This window comes from Chamaea fasciata, unplaced genomic scaffold (assembly GCF_029207755.1).
Source record: "Chamaea fasciata isolate MVZ Bird 193981 ecotype frontalis unplaced genomic scaffold, bChaFas1.0.hap1 SCAF_2, whole genome shotgun sequence".
NCBI lineage: Eukaryota > Metazoa > Chordata > Aves > Passeriformes > Sylviidae > Chamaea > Chamaea fasciata.
In genome coordinates this window covers 10,021,707-10,048,107 of record NW_027094087.1, presented here as the reverse complement: position 1 = coordinate 10,048,107, position 26,401 = coordinate 10,021,707, and the positions used below count along the sequence as shown (strand labels likewise).

Here is a 26,401-nt window from a genome sequence, read left to right as displayed (position 1 = left end):
TTATGTAGTCAGTATTGAAACAGCTATATCTTTGGGCTTCCTATGCTACTGTTTACACCTTGTTGGTTCCTTCTTAACCTTTAAGAGCTATTGAGAAATTAGTAGATTATTTTTCTTTCCTCAGCTGTGATAAAGCATGACTATAAGAACAAAGCATGATGGAAACTGCCATGGATTAAATGAACAGTATCTGGAAAAAATATATTTCAAAGACATGCAAATGTCAGCAGTATTAAGATAATATGGTGCTCAAGTGGATGCATCAGAATGGCTGCTGAAAATTACTGGGATTAACCAGGAACTATGTTCTTAATGTTAATGAAGTACTGCTGGGTATAGGAAAGCTGCAGCAAAGCATAATGATAGGATGTGCACACCTTAGTTACTATGCATGTCATAGAACAGAGGAAAATAACATCTTCTCATCTGGCACATCTTCAGACCCGTTTCTAACACTGTGTCTCCTCACACCAGTTTACAAGCATGCTGCATCCCCAGCCAGGGGAGCAAGCACTGAGGAAAATACTGATTTATCAGAAATAACAGAAGAAAAAATAGCAGAAAGAGCTTCAGCACAGCTGATTTTAAATGCTTTACATTTTCATGTCACAGGATTAAGAAAGGTACATTTTCTTAAGATAGCCTGGTTTACACTGTTTATGCTGAAGTGCCACACAGAGATAATGGTTGGGACTGCAAAAAACAAGAAGCAGGCAGTAACTGCTGTCACATTTCCAGTTCCTTTTTCACTATGTCTGTTGGTCACACCCTCAATGCCAGCTGAGGTCTGAAGGGTATATCATGAAATTCATGAGCAAATACTATTACGAGGGGTTTTTATCCCCCCTCTGACAAGTCCTGATTTTCAACTGCTTAGATGTTTCAGGCTGCCACACTGATGGATGTTCACATGCCTAATTCGCACTGTTTTGAATTTGCCTTCACTGTGTCCCAACGTTCACAAGAAACTTTGTCTCTGTTATTACAATAAGCTGAGAAATCCCATCTAAGAAACGGCAGCTGCGTTTTCTGAGCTAAGGTCAAATGCTTGCTGGCACAAGAATCAAAGAGGAAAATGAAGAGTGGCTGATTCATTTCCTCTTTTTCCATTAAGTAAACAGTTGAAAATCTCATTCACAGTTATTTGCTTGTCCAAATACTACTTGTTTGAAATCATTTGCTGTTGATGTAAGACACAGTCAAGGAGAAGCCTCATTAAACTAAAATTCCTTCCTGCACTTGAGGTGCAGTGACAACACGCAGAGAACTGATAAAAGCACCAATGCTGCATCTTGGATGACAAGCAAGGACTTCTGTGCCAACCCTCATTAACCAAGGTATGCACTTCCTGACTTTCAATGCATGTAAGAACATTGTGAAGTTTGGGAGATGAAGCAAAACATCTTCTTTTCACCAGATAAGAAAGCATTAATAACTAGCCATTTCTAAGATTTTCTGTTGAATTGTGTCTTCTCAGCAAGTAAATATTTGTTGCTATATACAACAGTTTATAGGAGCACCAAAGGAAAGAAAATACACCATAAATTTTTTGTACCTCAGTTACTTTTTTCCCCAGTGTCGAAAAAAGCTGATGTTGAAGCACACAGTATTGAATCATAATGAATAATAAAATGTTTTATGCTTTCAAGATAATATAACAATATCCTAACAATAATACACTGTGAACTTACAAGCATTTGTATTTGAGAGCTAAGTTCTACACCATGGTTTGTGTCAATTTCTTTTGCATCTAAAAATAACTTCTAAAATGGTAATACAATAAAGGGGAAAAGAGACAAACATTATTTACTTAGAGAAGTTTGTTTTCTTTTCCCAAATGTGTTATTATCTCCAGACAGAGGGGAGTGCTTTAGTTCACACAAACTCCCCTCACACAGAAAATTATTCATTAGTACCTCCGTGGTAATAATTTTATCACTGTAAAGGAGATATCCTCAAGCTCTCCATGGGACTCAGCTCCATTAGCATCCAGTCCCAGCGAGCCACAACAGCCCATGCTCAGTGCTTAGCAGAGAAGGAACAGCTGCACTGAGTCAGACAAAAAGTTCAGCTAGCCCAGACCCTCATCTCCAACACCAGGGATAAGCAGATGTCTAGGGAGCAGGCCAAGCACAGATCTCAGGCATTTCTGATACCATGCACAGTTTAAAAATACAGTGTTAAACCTTAAGGACTTGCCTTTTCATGAACTTAGGCAGTTTTCCCTTGAATTACTGTGAATTTCCACCATCTGTCATATCCATCAACTACAAACTCCCAAAGTTTCCCAGTTATTTTATGAAAAATTATGTCCTTGCTTGGCAACAAAACTGGTTCTTATTAGTTTAACTTACTCTTAAGCATTTCTATTTGAAGAGAGAATGAACTAGCAGTCCTAAACAACTACTTCTGTACCACTGACAATTTTGGAAAGATCTGTAATGTTTTCTTTCTATACCAAATAGGCCACCACAAGGTCTATTTTCTGTGCCCTTCAAGGATTGTGTACGAAACGTTTATAAAATAGGCTTTTCTCTCTGCAAAAGGAATTCCAACCCCATGAAATTTTGCCTTTCTTCAGATGTCTGCTAATCCTAGTCCTTTTTATAAATTTTAGTATTTGAGAAGTTCAGATGTCACTTCTATGGAAATGGACAGTCTGGGATCTCTCCTGAAGTTCTGTTGTCCTGATCTAGCCATGTGGTTTCAAGCATGAAGGTTCCTGTCACAGCTCATAATTCATCAGTCTCATCCTTGAATTCCCTTGGAACACAGGGGTAAAACCTTCTGGTCCTGCTGACTTCCTACTGCCCATTTTTCCTGTTTGTTCCACAACTACCTCCACACTCCATTTAAATTTTGCTGGTGAGCACCTGAGAAAAGAGGGAATCAGTCCATAATGTACCCAGTTTCCTCTGCCACAGAAAACATGGATGTAGCAAATCCGTATGGCTTCGCTGTAAACCTTGATTATCAGGTGATCCTAAAAATGTACTGACAAACTTCCCATTATTTAATTAAAAAAACCCCAAACCTTTATTTTCAAGTTTCTTTTCTAGTCATTCTGTAAATACTCCTGCTTTTTTGGTTGTTTGGCTTACTGAAGTCTTATATTTAATCTGCCAAGATCTAAGAATCTTCTCTTTTCTTTGGAAAATAACTTCAGATTTTCAAATTATAGCTTTGCTCTTCTTATTACTTTGATTTCTCTTCTGTTTAGCCTCACCAACTTCTTCTTCTCAGGGGATTCTGCTAGGTGATATGTATTGACCCTGTGGTTCTAAACTCTTTATTTTTCTAACATAGTCCTCAGGCTGCCTGGAAAGATTTAATTCTCTTAGTTGCCCCTTATAACTCCTGTTTAACAAGACTCTTCATTTTTATGTAGTTCCCCTTTTTGATGCTGATTACCATATAATTGCCCAGACTTTATTTTTTTGCCTCTAGGTGCAAACAGCAAATAAATACTTTTTAAAGAAGGAGCTGAATGAAGATGGCGCTGAGAGCTCCCTCAGTCTGTGACACCCTTTGGAAGATTCTAGAAATTGTGTGTACGAGGCAGAAAGGTAGTTTAGGGATATTTGTGAGCAATAGAAAGTAAATACAAAACAGAAACCGAACAAAACCCCTACAAACAAACAAACAAAACCACAATCAAAAAACAATATTAAGTAGAAACACCGATCTGCCTCCCACTTACCTCCCTCCCACCAACCCCCAGGGACACCCATACTCCCTCCTACTGCAGGGATAATACAATCCATTCCACCAGCACCACTTCTTAATCCTTGGTAAACCTTCACAATTCCATCTTAAAAGTGACCAATCCAGTGTTCCTAAGCAGGAATAAACCAAAACAATGGGAAGAGGTGATCCAGGTGCAGGAGCAAGGGCTGGTTGTCCTGCAGCCCCTGGAGGAAAATACTCTGGAGCAGCGTTCTCCTGTGCAAGACTGCAAATCTCAGGCTCAGTCTTTCCTCTTAAATAATTTCAGTTTTGGAAACAGTTTACCATGGTGTTCAGAATAGTATGGATGTGGAAATTTCATTTTTAGCCAGCCAAACTCAGGTCTGAGAAATCTCCAAGATCTTCCTTGCAATGCAAAGTCAAAGACTACCTCAGCCAAACAACAAATAATTTGTTACACTAATAATAAATTAACACAATCTATATTAATTATTTTAACTCTCTACTGTCATGCCAGTCAGAACCACAAACCCATTAATCTTGCCATCTCCATTTTTTTCTGAGGTTACGGTCATCAAAGAGCAGTATTAAGCTCCACTAGAAGGATGGTGTTTTACCCTGCCAGCTTCTACCACATACTTGTTCTCAGGATACTCTGCTGTTGCAAATGGGGTTAAAAATTCAGATATTCAACGAGCTGGTGCTCCCCATGACATCAGGTGCTTCACATAACATCTGCTACACATATTCCTGAATTGTGAAACATAGTCAGTATAATCAGCATGATTTACACTGAAAAAGTTATACTAATGTGCCTTTTTGTGTTCCATTGCTAGCAGTCGATTCAAAAACTTTATAATTTTATGTGTAACTGTAGCTAAACACTTGTCTACATAAACTGAAGTATCTAAAAGTATCTGAACATCACATCCTCTCCCAAAACTTCTTTCTCATGTTTTAACTTGCAGTCTGGTACTTACTTAGAGTTACTTTCTCTGTATTTCAATTTAATCTATTATTCTATTCCACGGGCCTTTTTTTTATTTTAGCATGTGTTTCCACCTGAGAGCAAGGAAAAGAATTATTTCAAAAGCCATACACATGCAAAATGGATTTAACGAGCACTAAAAGTGCTGCGTGCAGTTGTTTTTCATACTGTACTTTGTGCACTTTTATGGGTAAACACTGCAGAAAAGGGATGCTTAAAAAAGAGGCAAAGCAATTATTGAATTGAGCCTATTAGGCAATGTGATCATTTTACAGAACACTAAAGGGGAAGTTCTTAAGCACTGCAGGAGGCTTTATTGTAAAGTGTAATTTTCAGACAGCCACTAATGCTCCCACCTGCTTCTTTTTGTGTCACACTTTTTATAACACCAATTTCCCTGCTTTCTGAAAAATACTGGGGAAAAGAAAAATTACAAAATAGTGTAGAATGTCCCAGCTGCGAAAAGAAGCTACAAGCTCCCAGAAGGACGGGATGTTTAGTACAAACCCAAATTTAATCTATTGAATATACATACTGTATCTCAGCAAAAATGTTATCTGCTTCATAATATGTTATCTACGATATCATGGCATAATTCTACAGTGGAGGTGTAATGTCAATGAAATATTGGTGTAGAAAGTCTCAAGCTGAATATTTACACAATCCTTTAAAATAATTGGCTTTTACCTGCAAAGACAAACTACCTTTTGGAAAGTTTCACCAGGTAGATTTTTCCCTACAATTCATATGATATTCTTCATTAAACTTTGCTGAAAATGAGCACTCATTAAATAAAATGTATAATGGATGCACACTAAATCAAGGCAGGAGATATCATTAGCATGAACTCCTTCAAAATTACAGTAATTCAAAAACTGGTCAACATTTCTCTGTGGTTGACAATAATCACAGGAAACAGAGTGATTGACATCAGCTGACATGGGATGTATCATATCAGATCAAATTAACAGGGGCCTGGGCTTGAGTTAAAAATCACCTACTCAAACAGAGTAAGTTCTTTCTGGAGAAATAGAAGCTCACACTTCCCAAACAGAAAAAAAGCATACAGAAGCCTAAACGGGATAGAGATACAGGGAGGAAAAAGAAATGCTTTAAGAAAAAAAAAAAAAAAAAAGACAAAGAACATTTCAAGAAACTGTAACAAGGGCAAAGAGACAGGCAGGACAGAGATACCAGCAGTATTTGCAGAAGACAGGCTCTATCTAACTGCTGAACAAGCCAAGTTAAAAGAAAGACAACTTGAAATGGACAGAGAGCAAGACAGAAGACAGGACTAGGGGAGCCTGAGCTATCCTGAGAGCTGTTCCTAGCGACAAGGAACACAGGGCTGAGGACTGTGAGGAGGGTTTCTTACCCTTCTCTTACAGTATAGACATTGTACCTGTCTATATCCACAGGTACAATAATACCCTGTCCTATATATGTAGGCATTTAGTCAAACATACATTTACAGGACCTTGCCCAAAGCTGTGTGTGATGTGTCTCTGGAAACTTCACTGTAAACTCAGAGTGTTCAGAAGGCAGTAATCAGATAAAGATATTTCAGCTAATGCCAGTTCTGGGATCAAGGCAAAGAACACCAGGGAAGGTCCTGGTTAGTTAAATGCATAGCAGTTTTGTTCAAAACCATCCACCTTTCTGCTAAGACAAAGATCTAAACGTAAAGCAGTGAAACTCCAGTACCTAAACTCCTACCTTTTTTTTTTTTTTTTTTTTTTTCCCAGTTACTTAATTTCACTCGTAGATGGTCCTTTCCAGAGAAACAAGAGACTCTTACAGTTCAGGATTTCTTATGTACAAATGTGTATGAAGCTTAAGGGAGAAACACTTTGATACCACATTGATGTTTTGCAAGAGTAATACTTCCTCATGGATATGGACAAATCCATCCAATTTTCCAAATCATTAATATTTATTGATACTGCCTGAGCTTCCAGTTCGAGCTGTGGATTCATTCTGCACGGTGATTTATAAACACAGAAACATGGATGCTTTTCCAGATTCATTATGATAATTCATATAGGCAGAATTGATACCAGCATTCCTTTCTAGGCTGCTAGGCACTCACGACACAAACCTACACAGCAGTGAATAAAATCTACGTAGAAAATGAGATAATTTCTTACAGAACCTCTATCTCACCTGCCAGAGAAGCCAGGAAGTGCATCATATCAAAGCAGGACAGAAAAAATTGTCTATGGACAAAAGGCTGGCCATTAGACTAGTGATTCAGAGGCTACATTTGCCATTAGGATGCAGTTTCAAAGCAATATTGGGAAACTGCTTACATCAAAATGTTAACAGCTGAATGTCAAGTGGGTTTCCACAATTTTCTGCCCTGGATTCTGATTTCACTCTTGAAAACAGGTTTGTAGGCGTGCTAAGAACTCACTGTTACAACTCAAACCAAAGATGAGCTATCTCCTGAGTGGGATGCTGTGTCACTCCAAAATACTCTTGGGAAAATAGGGACTGTGACCAATGTCAGACATAAAATATACACCAATTGAAAAAATTTGTCAATTTTGAACTTAGGACTTTTTGCTGCATCAGTTCCCTGCTGTAAATTTGAGGCAAGTGAATAATCTAATCATAACATTTAAATATTTGCTAAGTTCTCAGATTCTATGGGAAATTAAAAAAAAAAAAGTATGAGCAGTATGAAGGAACCCTAATTCTCTCTTCTGAGGGTATGCATCAAATAAAACATACAGATCATTCATAGCTACCATTCATAACTAGCGTGCCACTGAAGGAGCCAAGAATCCTCTTCAAAGGTTATATCCCGCCACAGTTTTCAGGAAGAAAATCATTATCATATCTCTCATCATACAAAGAAAATCAGGAAATTCAAATGCGTCCCTCCTAGTATATCTCAAAATGCCTCCCTTAGGTTCAGATGTCTTTCCGCTTGGAATTAGTTTGAACTAAGACAAGTATTCAGAGGGAGGAAGAGATTTTCTGCTCTTCTCTTTACAATATCTTCCATCCTTAAGTCTGTGACAAAATGGTTAATGAGAGAAATGTTTCTACAATTATAACTCCCAAACATGTGAAAACTCTGCAGAAAAGGCAGGATCGTTAGGTGCAAAAGACAGTGCATGTTGTCTACTCTGGCTCTAGCGAGATTTTGGTCACTGTTTCCAATGACTTTACTGTAAGCTACGCTGGGATGTCACTGTCACCTGGATGTTTGTTCCACTCCATGGGTAAAAACCTGGCTGGACCATTGATTCAGCTGAAGGAACACTGTATGTATTAGTGTTTGTTTTTGGTTGTGCTTTTCTTTATAACTTTCATGAGCTCATGAAGAATACCTATGTGAGAATTCTGAAATAAAAAACTTCCCTATTTATCTCAAGGAAGGCCAAATATTCACTTTACATTAATCAACCAACTGTACTATGACTCCCCTGAGCTGCGTGGAATGGAAAGACACTTCTCTAAAGCACACAGGAGACAACTAACTCTCTCTTTGTTTCCTGTGCCCTAATTATTCCATTATATTTTGATGTCCTTTCTCCTGAAATGACACTGACTTAAAAACTCACATATTTCATGCATGCTTTGATGAGAGTACTGACTAAGAATATTAAATATTGAACCTTTCTTTCGTTATGGGCCAGTTTTTGAATTTCTTTTGGGGCAGTTTTGAGTCACTAGACTATATTGTTAAGACACAACAGTGTAAAGAAGTTACAGCTTGCAATAAGAAAACATTGACATTTAAAAAAAATTCTAAGCATGGATGACTGTAAATGATCATTCTGTTCTTTACTTTTTATATTTTTTACAGCTACCTCATGTTTATTTTAAAATACTCAAAATACTGCCAGGCAATATGATTTCAGAAAAGTCTAGACATTACATGAAAAGGATGTCTAGGATTTCAGAAGTTTAATTACATTTCCTTCTTTGGAAAATAAACAAAATCGTGGTAAAACTATTTACTCTAAAAGAAGAAATAAATCTAGAAGATTCAACACCACCTTACAGATATATTAGGCAAGTTCATTGACTAAAATGTTACAGACTGACAACTGTCCAGGGATGCAGCCAAAAACACTGGAAAAGAAAACAGTGCTAAGAATTGAAAAGATAAGAAATTGAATATAGTTTGAAACTACACAACAGTAACTCCAAAAAAGGAGTGTTGTTGAACAGTGATATCAAGTACAGAGTGTTTTGACCTCAGTTATGCAGAGAAATGGCTGAAAACATTTTTAGCTGCAATTCAGAAAAAACAAAACAAATAAAAAAAACCAAACAAACAAAAAAAACCACACCACACCAAAACACAACAACCCTGGACATCAATATTATCAAAATTGTCAACAGGGTGAAGAAACCAGCAACTGAGTCTTGAAAAAGGAAAGACTAATCTAACACCTATTCAAAGTTTTCCAAAAGAAAACTTAAATTTGCTCTACCAACTGGGCATTCATCAATTGGACAAAATCTTCACAAATGCTGTATCTCAAGTTCCCTTAAAATATTACACATAGTAGAGTATACTCCTAGAGTGTCATGTTTCTCTGTGGTAAACTGATGAATAAATTTCCTTTTTTTCTTCGCATCAACAGAAAATTTTAATTGAAAGTGTCATAGATTTATTCATAAAATATTCCAAACACCAGCCTTCTGTTGCTGTTTCTTAGAGCTGGTGCCTGAAGAACATCATCAAATCCATGTGGCCTGCCTCTGCAAAACCATCCCAGAACAGGCAGGAAGCCTGGCCAGCTCTTTTTATTGGCATCGTCCCACTTCCACAGCAGCAACACAGTGGTTGCCCAAAAGAAAGTCATTTTCAGCTCCTGCCTCAAAGTAACAGAAATCAGCACAGGATCTGACCGGAGCCAGAGCCATCCTCATCCTCCCAGTGATGAGCAGAGAGGCAAAACAGTACAGTTACAGAATTAGCGCAATCTGTCTTACACCCTCTTATGTTGTCTCATTCAATCATATTTCTATCTTCCTCTCCACTCCCATGCTCCCAGCTTCTCCCCCTCAGCCCCAGTCTCAGGATCCCTCCTCCAACACTGCGATCTCTGTACCATGACCACAAATGTGGGGTGATAAGAACCCATCCAAAGCCACTGGAAACCTCAAAAGCTGGGATAATCCCAGCCCACCTCACACGCTGTGACAACTGATGCAGCTCGCATCCAAGGGTCTGAGGACAAATCTGAGACATTTCTTCTCCTGTCCAAAGCCATGGATAATGACTGACCAAGAGAAATCTTATACCCTAAATTGTGAAACCTCAGCAGGCCCCTAGATCTAACCCCTAGTACAGCTCTTTGTAGTTGCTCTTTGTCCCTCTGCTGTATTTCTGGAGGATGCTGTTTCAGCAGGAGATGCAGGGGTTGGTTTCAGCAAGTGTTCCCTCCCATTTCCTGCCACAGGACTGTAAGTTAGGAAGGGTTTTTCCACAAGACTGTGTTGTAGACTGGAAACACAGTATCAGGGTAATGATGATGCACATGGTTTGAGGGGCAGAATCCCCTTCAGGAAGGGCCTGGTGATGAGCTGTAAGATGGTGTAAGTACATTCTAACTTTAGCCTCATCCCGCTTTTCCCTTTTGGGAAAGAATTACTCAGCAGCAGCCATCAGTATCGTCAATGTCACCACAGCCACCACCTGGCTTCACCCTTTCTCAGTTTTCATCTCAAATGTCATTTTGAAGCTTGTGAGAATTGCTCTGGGATGCAAGAGGAATGCACCCCTAAGTAAGTGTTCATTTGCTGCTGCCTACAGGAAACAGGAGACACTGCTGTCTCTGTGACATGAAGTATACAGAAATTAATCCATAGTGTGCAAAGGGCCGTGAAGGACCACATCTGGCCCTGAGCTCTCCATGATGTCCACAGTCCATCACTTACCTTGTGACACTGACACATCTGGGCTCTGTGGACCTCTTCAATTCCTCTCTCTCTCCCAGGCAGAGGTACTCGCAATGCTGGCTGGGAGCATGAGATTCTTTCCTCCTCATGCTAAGCCACTGCAAACTGCTCTCAGGAGGATGCCTATTTATTACTGGCCCTGTGCCATGAAAGACTGACCGAATGAAGTAATACAGGGCAGCTGATGTTGGCAGTGCCTGTGGCCTGGACAATTAGAGGTGCATTTATTGGCAAAATATTTGTGCCTCAAAGGCTACCACATACAGGTCTCCATTCTTGATAACTGTTAAATGTAAAGATTTTTTTTCCCTTTCAAAACCACATGTAAATTTTGTATTTGAATCCTTCAAGGACAGAACACAGCTTTACTTAAAATAAATAAATCCGTAAGCACCTAATTGAAGCTCTCTTTTAATTACTAAGTTTAAACTAGTGCCTCTTAGTGGTATAAACTATGTCCATAATATTATATGCACCAAATAGATAATATTGTGTCTATCAAGGTATCGCACTTTTTCTCCTCTGATTCTTTCCCTGATCCTGCTGGTGAGTGAGGGACTGAGTGAGGCTAGAATGCCACAAGTCTTTTAGCCAAATAGAGCACTTCACATGTAGATGTCACGTGTTAAGTCATGAGAAAAACACTGAGATAAAGAAAATGCTAAATATCACCCAGCCAATGGTGCACTCAGGGCAATCAGTGTTGACCTCTTTCCTAAAATTAAGCACTTGCACATTCTCAGCAGATTTTGAAAATAAGGGGGAAACAGACTCTACCTCTTCATGCTCAGGGGAATGCTCAAGGGATATGACATAAAAGGATAATTCCTTCTCCTTCAGGTACATTATAAAAGCAAGAGATGGCTCACACGGGATTTTTGTGTTACCTACAGAAGTATTTTTCTCAGAAATACAAACACATCAGAAGTACACAGGTACACAGATCAATTACACTGAGCATCAGGTCAGACTAATTAGATAGACTTCCAGTGCTTTGGTCTCAGGCAGGGAAGAAGCATGATCTAGGTGCTCACCCAGTCAAGATCTGGAGGGAGAAGTTGCTTTAAAATGATGCAGGCATATAGCATAAAAAAAGAAAAGTACCTATGGAGTTTAAATTACGTCAGGCATAACTCAGAAGAGCTTTTCAGTATAGAAATTTTGGACTTAAATGCCTTACTTGAACTAAATCTGACTAAAGGCTCCTACATAAAGCAATTCCATGAAGTCACTAAAGTTACACCAGGGAGAAATTCAGCCATAGGTGACATGATTTTTGTCATGCAATTTGCACCTTTTCTAGATTCAAAATATTATTCCATCACCATTTTGAAGACCATTCTAAATCTGTGTATCATCACTACACTATATATTGATCTTCTGAGCAGAAGGTCAATATTTAAGAAAATTGATCCATAACAACTTTAATATTAAGCAATTGGATTTTATATATATATATATATATATATATATATGTATATGTATATGTATATATATATATATATTAGTAAATATACAATAGCTCCTCTGAGCAGTTACTGTTTTCAAGAGTCAAGTCTGTTTAAGTAGTAGATTCTGTGCAAGGGTTAACCTCTACAGATTTGTCTTTAAAGATATATATAGCAAAGATTTTAATTCCCAAGGAAAACAACTTATATTCTTAAAGCAGGCTACACCTTTCCAAATCCTAGTAGAAAGAGGCAGCCCACTTGCACATATAATTAAACTTCAAATTCCCCTGTAAATGGCAGCCAAAGTTCAATATATTTTTTTCTGAGGCTGGTTGATGTAGGAAGATTTTCATGAGATGTCTTCTCCTCTGTCATCAATTCAATGATGTAAACAGAGATAGATTAAACCTGCACACCTTTCAGGTTTATATACCTGACTGGGGGGAAAAAAAAAAATCTCACAGTTGGAATTCTTCCTGAAAACTAAAATAGATGACAAAGTAAAAGACCAATCTTCTACAGACACTTAATGAAGACAGGCTTCAAGGGGTTTTCTATAGCAGTGAGTACTTTACACCCCAGGAGGAGACAAAGCCAGCAGATTTCTGCAGCTGAGGACTGCAGTCACAGCAGAATAAGTAAAATAACAAAAAAAACATATTACTTGTTAAATCACTTACACTGGTTTTCCTTTGGATTCACAAGTCAAAACTATAGATTGTCCTTCTTCAGGCCATGAATTGGAAGAAATGATTTTAACTAAAGGTGTATCTAGGAAGAAAAAAATAGACAACTTGTTGATATACACAAAAAATATTTATTATCTAAGAGTACATTCTTCTCTATTTACAACAGACTAAACCACAGATTTAATTTACACTTGGAGACAGTTTCATACGGAGCCTTTTGCAATTTCCATTGTCTTCAGGAAGGCAATAAAAATGACCAATGTAACTAAACCAGTAACTTTTTATATCCTTAGGAGACACAGACAGAAAGCATGTGTACACTAAAAGAAAACAATTTCTTACTCCTTCATATGATGCAAATACTCCATATGACTATCCAAAAGTCTAATATCGAACAACAAAATAATAATAGAAACCCCAAAACATCGAGGATGAATAACAAGAACTCCATGCAATTGTTTGCCTATTTTTAGGCTGATATGATGGAATGCTGCTATTAGAGGAATGAATGCAATGGTGTGCATTTGAATAAGAGCCTTTTTGTTGTTGCAGAAGCTTGAAACTCATAATAGGAAAGCCACAATGGGCTTTCAGATAAAACACCTTGTTACAGACATTTTACAGGATATTATTTCTGAAATGCAATAAAGCTGCCCCTAAACCATAACAATCTTAAACAGAATTTGCAAAGAGAATGTTTCAAGTATCTGAAAAAAGCATTACAGAAGAATCTGCAATCTGTCCAATGTGATTGGATTAGTTTTATAGTTTTAATTGCAAAAAGATACACAATACAGCTCCTGTGAATTCATGCCAAATCGAGCATTTGAAGTAGATCTTTAACTTATAAAAAATTTTGCCACCTGGCTTGCAAGAATATATTTTCATAGTCAACATATGACTTAAAGGGGCACTTTTATAAGGAACAAAAAGAAGATGATAAAGAAAGGAATGTTACACATTTTGTCCTTAAGGAGAAGAAAAACAAAGTTCATTGTCACAGGGAAAAAAAAACTCAGATTGAGTAGAAAAATGGCTATTTTTCCTCATGGTTTCTTTCTCTATAGCTTCCTAATACAAACCACTTTATCCTGCAAATCTAGGGTACCTACATTTTGTCTCATTCAATTTGCAATTGCTGTTTTCCTTAGCAGTGACACCACAGATATCCCGTTACCAAGTAAATGTGAAAGAGCATGACAATATAACCCCACAAAATCAAACAAACAAAAAAAGAAATGCTATAACAATATAATTTCTTACTGAGATGCCAATAGTCCTCTTGAACCCCAAATGGCATCTGAACAATTAAGATCATGGAAACATTTTTCTAATTTTTGATTTTTTATTTTTACACACCACAGAGTACCAGCACGGCACAAGTCAAGAAGAGGGAAAGGCTTAGCGCAGACTCTCTGCAATTTCACTGAAAGTATTTTCAGCATCATTCAGCTTTCCAGAACAGCTACACTAACCTTACACCAGGAGCAAATCTTTTCCACAGGTTCATATTTTTAAGGACCCTGCAAACCATTATGCAGGTGACTAATCCTTTGGAGGCCAGGCTGGCATTTGCTTCATTTTTAGCACATGCTTAAGGCACTGACCTCAAGTGCCTTAATAAATCAGGGCATCAAGTACTTCTGTGATTTCAGTGGTGCTGTTGAAGATGAATAAATTACTCTCTTGACTATACATTGAACCAGAGGAGCAAATTAGTATCAGATAGGAATACATGAAGAATTTAACGGAGGGAGGGAGACAACTAATGCAATGAGATCAAGAGGTTTCCAGAGAAATATGAAAAAGCAAAACTTTGATGGAAGTAATCCTGACAGCCACAGGTGAAGGAAGAAATTAAAGGCCCATCTAGCTATTATTCCTGGCTTAAATACGTTAAAAAATTATCAGCATTTTATGCAATACTGTAAATGACCCAAATAAAATTGAAGAGAGGATTCCAGGCTATTAAGCTTTCCTTTGCATAGATCAATGCAGTGCTGTTTGCCCCCACTTGAAGTTCCCATTCCTCCTTTAGTATACTAGGCAGGTCTCTGTTCTCCATGCACTTCTGAACAGAGCTTACTAACACAGAATAAGAAAGGTCTTATATTTACGTTTCACTCTCTAAGGCACAACAAATTGGTGTAGGAAATATATTCCCTAGTGGTTCTCCCTGCTAATTGACTTAAACAGTAACTACTTGTTTCTCTAAAGCAGGAAACACAGGGTTTAATTCACTATATAATTTTTAGGGAAACTAACAATGGAAAATTTTTGCATTTTATTAATGATTCTTTTTCAAAAACTAGATATTCTATTTTGAGTGCTTTATTCTCAGTATTACTGTTTCCATTTTTTCTTTTTAGGCCATGCTTGATTTCTCTCCAGAATTAAAGTGTACACTTAAAAAAGGGAAAGCTTTTGAGATGAACCTTCCCTCTATTTTCACATTCACATCAATACTTTAAATGAGAAGAAATCTTCAGAATAATTGAACTGAATCAAAACGAAGCTAAATATCTTATTTTAACAAAAATGATAGAACTCTGCTGACTGGTACTTTTCCAGAACACAAAATGCTATTACAAAATGCTACCTCCCACTGTGACTGCTCATTTTAGAAGAAACTGAAAAGTATAAATGTACTCCATCAATACTCTGAGTTTTGACCTGTCACACTTGAAAGTATTAATCATTACAACTGAAACATCATGATCTCTGGCAAACACCAACATTAGGAAACAGCCTAAAGAAAGAAAATCAAGAACCGTAATCCAGTAAGAGATTGATTTATTTTCAGATACGTTATAAGCTTGTTATAAATAATATAGATATATCCAAAAAAAATCTCCTTCTACAACCAAAACAAACAAAAGGAGTAGAGTCAAGGGTTTTAATGTGGGTCAGATCTATTCCTCTTCCTCTAAACTCAACAGAAATATGCCAAGAAATACCAGCTGAACTTACCAGAACTTTAATAATTTGCATATTTTTTAGTATTTAGCCCAGCAATTTCATGACAGTAAAATATCATGGATCAGTATTCAAAGCAGAATTCTTCTGAACAAGAGAGTTGTGACTACAGTTTCTTTACAATATCTACAAATATGTCCTTATCCTGAGTTCTAAGAATATTATGGAGGAGGTAAGTATTCCAAAACGAATAAACTTTGGCAAAGTCTAATTCTATTAAAAACCCAGTGACTTATGTGGGTGTAAGCACCACAGCAAGTTTTCTCAGTAAGGAAACTGATTTCAGCACCCAGTGATTGTTTTATTTACATCCATCTCCAGCAGCAAGAGCTTCTTTGGCCCTCCAGTCTTTAGTCTGAGTAATGAGGTACTTATGAGCTGCATTTGATTGCTATCACCAGTCTGAACTGAGGTTCAAACATGTCTTTATGCATCTTCTACCCTCTGTGAGCACAAAATCTGCTCATTTCTTTCTGGACATACCAGCTACAGGTAAGAATTGTGGCATGGGGCTTTTTTTATATAACCTTTCGTGATTCAGCAGACCATAGGCAAAAGTTCCACTGACTGATTCTGCTTCATCCATCTTTCTCGGATTTGGGTTCATCTCATCTCACAAAGCCTGGGAAACCCACTCCAAAGCTTTGAGAAGATTTATCTGTATTTGATCAGGCTATGTCACCTTCAGCAACACACAAATCAGTAAACATGTGGAAAATTGATTCCAGCATCGCCAGTAAAAAATCTGATCTGATACATCAAGAAATGAAACACCTGACTTCTGTTGTACTTTTAGCAGCAACTAATGGCAACATTCATACCTTGTGGAACTTCATTATTGATTGATTTAATCTCTTTTCAAAATAAAGGTGGTTCTTATCAGTCACTAGATAAGACTTCTGCTCTTAATCAGATCTTCTATGCTTAAAGGTGTGTGTGTGTTCACTTTAAGAATGTGCTTGTTGCTTTTACATTGCTTGAAGTAAAATAGATTTCAGTATGTATCTATTTATATTATTTTATCACCAAGCCTTTATAAAGTTACATGCAGGATTAAACTCCTTCACATGAATTTGCTCATACAAAGTAATCACATGAAAGCTGCTGGAAAAATCCTGCGTGATGAGTTATGTTATACTTCATGTGCAAACCCTTGACAAACACAATATAAAAGTGGAAAACTGAATTCATAAAAGTAAACAAACTTGCTAAGATTGTGAAACAGGACAACAGAATCAGACAATTAATCTCTACTGGTTTCCTCTTGGTGCCAAGATAGTAAAAGTGTAATTTGGCCTATTTTTCATATGTATCTTCAGGTCCCATCAGTTCTTAGTGAAACCTTTCATGGAACTCACAGCTCTGGCTGAGTCCCAAAATCAAGCATAACCCTTTCTACCCTAGGGCATTAATCAGAAACAGGTGTGTAGGAATAAGGACATGAGAAATCACTTTGTGAGACAAAGGCGTAGCATTATCATGAAGTTATTATGATAGGAATACACTATTTTATCAAATAATCCCTCCCTAATGTAATTAACTTCAGTCAATGAAATTACAATCCCATAAACAGAAAATAAGACCACCTTTCCTCTTGGGCAGATGTTAAGGTGGGTGGAGCATATATTTTTCATTGACACTTTTAAGAAACAACATTTGGAAGCAGTAAACTATTCAGGAGAAGGAATATTCATCATCTTGCAGTCATGAGAATTCCAAGAGTGCTGAAAATGCACCTATGCAAAGAACCATGCAGCAGTCTTTCCTCCAGATAATTTTGATATATGCATTACTTTAGCTGTAATATAAACTTGCCACTAGATTTCTCCACACAATTTGTTAACAGGTAAATCTCAGCCTTCATTGGTGTTCCAGTGAAAGGAAGATTAACAGAAAAAATCTTAGTGGTTCTCCTCTGCAGAAATTTACACAGGTCTATTGTATCAGATATATAGATCCAAGTCAGGGCTCCTAATTTGCAATTTTTCTGCTGAATTATATATTTTTTTTAAAAAATAAATAAATGCAATAACTTACTATGAAGTTTAAATTTAGCACCTCAAATACCTTTCAGTGTGGCTGAAACTTTAGAAGGCAGAACAGAACAAGGACACCTCCTTCTTTTCCCTTACAAGGACAGAACCACTAATCCCAAGAGTCCTGTACTTCAGCAGCCTACATTTTAGGGGCCTGCTCTACCTCCATGTCTCAGGAAGCCATTCCTACATCCCCTCACTTAGACATAATTTGATTTTTGTGAGAAGTGGTAATCAATCCATCAAGATCAGTTATTAGACTCCCATGCAGTGATTTATGAGAAAAAGAGGTTACTTACTTCATTGAGTACTGAAGTATTCACACTATGTTGATCAGATCCAGCAAAATACTTATTTGGCAGTAATTTAGAGATTAGAATATTCAGCCTTTGGAGTTCATGGATAAAGGGTTTGGTCTGGTTCAGAATACAAGGACCTTCCATGCAACAGCAGAGGTCTGCCAGGAATGCTAAGGTCTTCTTCCCAGCCAGATTTAGACCTAAGATTTCACTTTGAATCTGAAAAGGCTTTTTTTCTTATCTCTTTCCTAGGTTGGATTAATCAGGGTATTCTGAAATACTAAAAACCCCCCAGGTATTACAAAATTCTTAGCCCAATGCACATCATGAGTTAAAAATCCTCAAGCAATTCAGTCCTTTTCAAATTGTTTCCATTTACATTCAGTGCCAACATAACACAGAATATACCCTTCATTTTACATTTAGGAAAGTTTTCTAGAGCCAGATCAGGATATTCACAAAAAAAACCAAACCTCATAACACTTTAAAAATCCCCACCTACTTCCTAGGAATGTGTCAATCCTTAGCATCAAGGAGTTTTGGCACTTCCATTCATGAGCTTTACATGAAAAAAAAATTAACTTTATTTTTTTCTTAAAGTACTTCTTGAGCTGGTGGCCTCAGAGTAGCCTTCTTATGTGTCAAAGATGGCAATATTTTTGAATGCTTAAATAATTACTTTTTAAAATAAGATAATTAAATGTAAACACCATGCCATAAGCAGATCTTAGATATTTTACTAATACCAACACAAACTTAAGAAAAACTTGTCCAAACTGGTAACAAATATATACTCAGCTAGGGTAGTTATGTTTCCACACTATTATTTCATATAAAGTGCAATGTCCCTTCAGGTTTTTGGCTTTTTAAACTTGTTTATTGCATGAAGTCTGTGATTCCTACTTCTCAAAGTAAAATGCCATCACAGAAGATGTGGGTTCTACCGCATTTCAATTAAAATCTCTTGTAGTTTTATCCATTCAAGATTTCACATGCTATACAGTGATTCTGCCTAATGTTTGGATGTTCTTTGTACACGTTAATGTGACTTTCTCATGATCAAAGCAATTCAATAATTAATATTTAGAAACAAAAAAGTAATTTACTGTTTAAGTAACAATTAATAAATTAGTATTAGTATCAACTTTTAGTTTTGGGTACGTTGGTTCACATAAATTTAAGGAAATGGGTAATAGTGTCAAGCAGAAATCACATTTCTCTTGACTTCATTTGTTTTTCCTTTAAAGCCAAAGAAGGCATTTTTTTTCTGGTTTGTAGAATATTAAAAGATCTGGCACAAAAAAATTGCACCATTTGATGACAGTAACATATAATGTTCAATATACACAGGGCACATAGAGAAAGATAAATCTTTTGAATTATTTTAGTTTATGAGTCTTTGGGGTTCAAAAGGAAAACAATCCATTGGCCCGGTTCTTTCCTGCATGCATGGCACACATCAGTGTGATATATGCTGCCTAAATCTCTCTTTCTTAAAACACAAGGGATTCTGTACTTTATTTTTTTTTCTTTCACATTGCCCTACTTAGTCTTGAAAGTTCAAACTAGTAAAAAGAGCTCAACCTTGTGAAAATGGTAGAAAAAAAAAAGGAGGCACAGCTGGTCAAACATTTGCACGTAATGAACAAAAACTTACAGCTCCACACAATATATCAACAAATACATTAAACCTCCAACACAAGGCTCTCCTAACTGAGTAGTTTCCATGTAGCCAAATTGTCAGGTGCCTATCTCAAAACCAGGGCAGACACAATCCTCTCCCTGATTGTGCTATAAATAATTGAAAGCAGCTTATTAACATCATTTGACCCTAGGCCTCCTCTGGAATACTTTGATCCTGATGCATCCTTCCTTTGAAAGTGATTCTCTCTCTGTGGTTTATGTTATGAACGTCTCTCCAGCTGCAGCAAGAAGCTGAGTTTGTTGTAATGAAACCTGTGATCCTTGCTGGACTTGCTGTTTGAGTGAAAATTATGTTAACAGTAAAAGGAAAGACATGAGAAAGATCCAGGGAGGGGCAAACACTTCACAGGCTGGCTTTGTCAGGGGAAGCGACCGCTCACAATCCATCAGGATGTGCTACAAATGTTACTTAAAATCCTCCTGCTAAAAGCATTGATACTACCTCCTTATTTAATCTTTTAGGATGATGAGTAGATGGTTTTAATTACCTTTTGTCACTAGAAATTTTCTCCTATACTCGATGATTTAAAAAGCCTTAAAAGTACTGCTAGTAAGAGAAGGCTTTGTTTAACAACTTAACTGAGCACTGGATCCAGCAGCATGCAATATGATTAAGGATCCATTCAGGAAGAAAGCTGAGCCTGTGTGGCAGAGCAGTTCTTCCCACTGTGATCAGGGATCATCCCATGGAAGCCAGGTTTTACCTTCCTGGACCCTAAGCAACACATGGAGCATGCTTTATTAATTGCTTGCCAGTTTAGAATACACTCAGCTGAGCTCCAGGCAGCTCAGATAAAGCACACAGACCTTTCCTATGGTGCAGCATCCGTGTCATGGCTGCCACATCCTCTGGCAAGGAAAAGGATAATTCCCACCTTCCTCCCATTACCCACTGACTGTTTCCAGACCACTCCAAGTTCTGAACTAATCACTTCATCTTTTGCAGCAGCACCTCCTGCCTGGATCTATAATACTCAGATTTCCTCTGCCATTTTTAATAAATATATTTACCTTTTTTTTTTTTTTTCCTTTGAACACAAACCATCATTTCCTCTTTGTACCAGAGTGCAAATTACTATAACTGGTTCATTACAACACATTTTTCTTCTTACAGGTTTAGCTAAATTATGAGCTACCAATAACATGTCTTTACGTCATGGTTTTATTTTATGACCACAAACCTTCTGAATATTGAAAAGCTTTCATAAATTTCTCAGATATTTTAGTGTGGCAGTGAACAACAGCAGTTCTGGTGCTATCATTTTAAAAAATGTTATAAAAATCTAACAGTCTGATAATAAAAGATTATTACTACCTGGTAATAAATGGCTGCCAGATGATAAGATTTTTAAAGTTTTTCCTGAGAGACTAATTCATTTATTTTCTACCCATTTTTGTCTGTTCTTTTAAAATGCATGTTTGTGAAATCTATCTATGTCACAGCTTTCTACATTTTTCATCACACTTTTTCTCTCTCTTTATTTCCTTGGAACCTTTCCATCATTTCCAGATGCAAAGATAAAATAAGCAGATACCTCTGAAAATGATGATGTATCTACTTTCTAAATTAATTAGCACTGGAGAAAGCACAGGACTGTTTCGGGAACTCTTTTTTTTTTTTTCATCAGAAACCACGAGATTATAATTTTCATACATGGATAGCAATTCCAAAGCTCATTGAAAATTCTGTAGTACTACATAATTTTATTCCTATTTCTAAAAAATGTAAGAAAATAAGCTTAGGAAAGAAGAGATTTTAAAAGTAAATTCCAAGGACAAACCACTCCAGTATGCACAAAAATAAACATCAGATTGGATATCTCAAATGAGACGAGAAAGAGGAGAGAGGAGCACTTTAATCAGCTCTGTGCAAGTGCTCACCATTTTTAATAGCTTTTACACTTACCAGCTGTGCACCCTACAGCTGTGAATCAGCATTTCTCCATATCTGGCTTATTTTGTAAATGGCAAGCAGCATGGCTTCTGTCTGTGCACTACTGCCTTGAATAAGCACTTAGGTGAAAGTCAGCCTTGGTAACTTCACCAAAGTAGCCTGGAAGACACAGTAAGTTTGATGTTCTGCTTCAGAAAACAATGAATAACTCATTGCTTAAATGGATGAGAGAGAAAGAAAATCAATACTATGTATCTGAAAAAATTATTTAATTAGTAATATTTGTGGGTGAGTCAACCTAGTTCAAGCAATTTTGCCATGGCAATGGTGTTTCATTTCAATAAAAATATTCAACAACACTGTGAAATTAACCTTTATGATAGTACTTAAATACTTAGGTTTGATAGAAGTGAATACTTGGTACCATATCCACATAGATATTCCAATGTCTTCTTTTTACACTCCTTTAAAACTGCTTTACAGTTAAGCAGGACCAGAAACAGCATACAGTCCCTTTGCTACCTGAGATTCTTTGATGACTATTGTGCCATCCTTAATCTCATCTGGTTTATTTTAAAATTGTATTTGTTGTAGAAAAGAAAAATAACAGCTTGTAACAGAAGAGCGTAAAAACACTCTAGTGGATGCCAAAGTGTGGGGGAAAATCAAGATTGATCAAATATTCCTCCCTGGCACTCATATTACATGAGTGCCTGAATTCAAGCACTGACCTGGCAGGAAACAATTTAGGTTACTAATTCTGTGGGCATTGATTATGTGGTACTTTGTTAAAGATATCCACTGGACTTGTTTCAGCACCTCACCTGCTGGTCATGCCAGGCTCCTTCACCACAATTACTAAGCCAGGCTCCTTCACCACAATTACTAAAACACAATAAAGGAAGTAAAATGTGGCAGTAAATAACTTGTGGCTTGGGGTTTTGGTAGGATGGAAAAGAAGCTGGAAGTACAACACCAAAGCTCCACAGTTCCCCCCTGCTCCATTTCAAATGTTTACAACCTTACCCTGCCTTTGCCACGTAATGTGTTCATTGATCATTCTTATCTACTTTGTGCCTGGCCTTGACACAGGCAGAGATAAATGTGAGCACACCAGCAGCCCCTGCTAAATTAAGGAGGACAGAGAGGCACTGTCACCCCAGTTCTGAGTGTGTGCCACTCCACAGAGACAGCACCAGGTGACGGCCACTCCCCTTTACGTGGCTGTGCAGAATGGGTCACTGGTTTCTGAGTTATGCATTAAGTTCCATACACACATGAATGAAAAGGTAGAAACAATATTTTCTTTGCAAATAAGTTCTGTTTTCTCCAGTGAATGCAAGCGATGAAGCTTAGTTTTACCACTTTCATCTTGTTTAATTATTTTTGTCATGTCACTTCTTCAGAGTAAACAATCTGTTCCCTTTTGCATCTCCATTGCCTTACACTGTGCTCTTTCCAACTTACTTGTTTTAGCTCACTTTTGCTTCTAAGAGAAGAAAAAAGGAAAAGGCAAAGAAAAGCCTTCTGCCTAAACCTAATTATAAAGAAATGCTGAACTTTGAGAGGGCCTATGCTCTTCCAGTGTAACTTTATCTTCTGCTTTCTCAGATTCTTTTGTTTAAAGCCTTTTTTGTTCTGTTGTGCCTGAGTTAAATTATCTTGAATATGGCCAAAGAACTGTAGCACATCCATAAGGCGTTAAATGAGAGCTCTGGATGCTCAGAATTCCCAAATATCTCTTCAGTCCTTTCTCTGACATTCATATCAGATATCAGACACTATGAAAGTTAAGTTTATATAAAAATAACTAAGCAGCAGCATCAGGAAATGAAAATTTGACTTGTTTCTTGAAAATATTCACCCTTGTGAATGGCAATTTTCTCTTCCTTGGCAGTCTGGTAACGGTCTCTACATATGTGTTTTGTCTTTTCCTCCAGACTGTCTCACCTGCTTGCTGGTCTTTCCTACTTTTAACATTATTAACTCTCCCTCCCAAACCTCCTTTGAAACCTTCTGGAGCCCTCTCTTAGTCACAAAACAAGCACAAGGAATATCCTGCCCACATCAGATTTCAAAGTTTTTTATGCAGAGTAGACAAGCCACCCTGTGGATTTCTCCATAAGATTTTTCAGAGAAAAAAAATAGATCATATTTCACTTGTAAACCATATTTGAACATAAACCTCCAGATGGTAAAGGTCAGGATTGTACATTAACCCTTTGAACTGGATATCCCCTTTGAAAGATGAAAGTTTGGCAGTAAATGGACTTACAAGTTTATGAATTATTTTGCATTTAAATAATGGATTTCTTATTTTCATCCATCATTAACCTAATTGATCTCATTTAAACATGCAAATTGTAGCAGTGAACTTTCCTGTTCACAGATATCATACTTTACTGTTTACAGTAACTATCCTTTAAGTTTCATTTATTTCAAATATTCACCAATATGAAAAGCTTAAAAAAAACCCCCTGTACTAATTAACACAGTCCTTACATAATTATTGAGCTATATAATTAACTTCTTACCTAATTTTCATTCAGTATGAAGAGATATAGAGCACTGAAACCATAGTTTTTAAATGGCATTCCTATTATTACTGTTTTTATCTGCATCTTACACTGGTAAGAATAGAAACATTCCTCCTTTAAGGGAAATAGAATGGAAAGCTGGTCCTCAAAGTATTGTGTTGAGATGTATTTATTTTCCATATTAACGTTCAGAGGGTGAATTCAGGAACAAATAACAAAACAAAACCCAAACCTGTTTGGGTTGGTTGACTACCACAGCATGGGTGAGTCTTGGGTGGGGACCTGAATGTGTGAAAAGGATAAACCTGAATGTGTAAGAAGGATAAGAGAGAGTCAACTGGAAGACTCTGGAATTCTCTCCTCCTCAATCCAGCAGAACATCTTCAATGAAAGAGAACAGCAGGAACAGCACTCAGAGAGTTGATCTCTACAGGATGGGAGCATCAGTCCAAGAGACAATGCCTCCCTTTCAGATTCAGGAAGCCATTTATGAAAACATCCAGCTTTTCCTCATGAGCTTCTACACGACCTGAACAGCTCACAGGTTTTCACTGAAGGGAAGGACATCCCTGCTTACTCAAGCTTACAGAGATTGTCTGGGATCAGAGGCAGAGGCTTTGTGAGAGACCAAGGTCCTGTCTGCACATCAGACATAAAATGCAGCCCCCTCTTGCTTCTTAAGCTGGAACAAAAGGTGGCTTTAATCAATGAGACCAAGCTTCAAATATTGGCCTCCTTCCACATGTTCCAGAGGTCTCTGAGGTATCACAGCTCCAAACCACTCTAAGTATACCATGATAAAATGATTATAGGAAGAGAGCAAATTGTGCTAGTTTGAAATAGAGATCTGCAAAGCCCTGGATGTGCAAATCTCAGGTAAGTTGTGGGGTGGTTTTTTGTTTGTTTGGGTTTTTTTTGTTTATTTTTTGTTTGTTTTTGTTTGGGGTTTTGTTTGTTTGTTTGTGTTTTTTTGTTTGGGTTTTTTTTTTGTGACTCTAGGGAATTATACCCCTAGAAAATCCAGGTCTTTTCACTGTATCAGAAGTTATAGGAGAATTGTGTGGTAAAAATAACTGATTGAAGTTATCATTACACATACATTTTCTCTTTTGGTAACATCAAAACAAGTTTCAATTCTCACTAGAATTGCAACTATTTTCCCTTCTGAGTCAACACTCAGGATATTTGCTTGAGTTTACCAAGTATACCTGGGGCCCTGTTAAAAAAAAAAAAATCAAAGAAAAATTGGAATACTATGCTATGACACCTTATTATCCTCGTTAACAAAGCATTTTCTGACTCTGGGGTTGCACCTCTTGCCAGATTGTCCACACAAAGATTGTGGCAGTGTGTAATCACACCAAATGTTACCAGATTTTACTTCTAGCAAGTGTGTCTGTCGGGGTGTCACACAATGTAATGAAAAGATGGTCACAAGCAAACAAGAATGACCAACAACTCCGTTGACTGACCAGAAACCAAAGAGATCAGCATCAGCGAAGGAAATTTCTTTTAACTTTTACATTTTCTTCACTTCAGAAAAACATTTTCTTTGCCTAGAGAGTAACAGCTATTTCCAAAAAAAGGGAGATGCGTGCTTGTTCCTAAAGCACAGGTGCCACTTAACTCTGGGATAGTTCTGGGAGATATACCACAACTCAGAAAAAAAAAAATTACAAGTAAATAGCTCCAAATCAAATGAGAAAAGGAGATATGCCAAAGTGCAAAAGCAAAGATGATTTTTTTAAGCACAAAATTGGGGGAAACAACTGAAGTAAGTAAAAAGAACGGACCATATGAAGAGAAAATTAGAATCAGCTTCAAAAAGACAAATGGCCACAACAGCATAAAGAGAATGAATGTGTGACACATATTTTACTCATTTACAGTACAGAAGGACCATATGCAGGCAATAGAGAAAATTTTTCCTTTCCTCTCCTATTTTATCATAGCTAAGAAAGGTCCCATTTTTGTGTGCTTTTGCATGGGCACGCATCTGCCCTTTCTGAGCTACAAAAAGTCAGCTAGTCTGCGTAGAAACAGAAACCTTGAAGAGCAAATAAGACATTTAACATGTGACTAATTCATCAGAATTGAACATTAATACTTAAAGACAGGTTTTTTGTCTCTATATGCTGTTCTGATGGGCAGCTCCGAGTCTTTTAGACATTCATCAGAGACACAGTCTAGCACCCAACTATGCACGACCCTTCTC

The 26,401-nt window shown here is 37.2% G+C and overlaps 1 protein-coding gene across 4 annotated transcripts in view; it reads right to left on the bottom strand.

Annotated features, from left to right (window-relative positions):
* Window positions 1-26,401, bottom strand: part of CADM2 (cell adhesion molecule 2) — a 580,300-nt gene that overhangs the window by 76,657 nt on the left and 477,242 nt on the right. For all 4 annotated transcript variants that reach the window (XM_066208460.1, XM_066208479.1, XM_066208469.1 and 1 more), the window contains one exon: window positions 12,732-12,822. In XM_066208460.1, coding sequence (XP_066064557.1) covers window positions 12,732-12,822 — 91 coding nt within the window. The remainder of the gene's footprint in view (window positions 1-12,731; window positions 12,823-26,401) is intronic.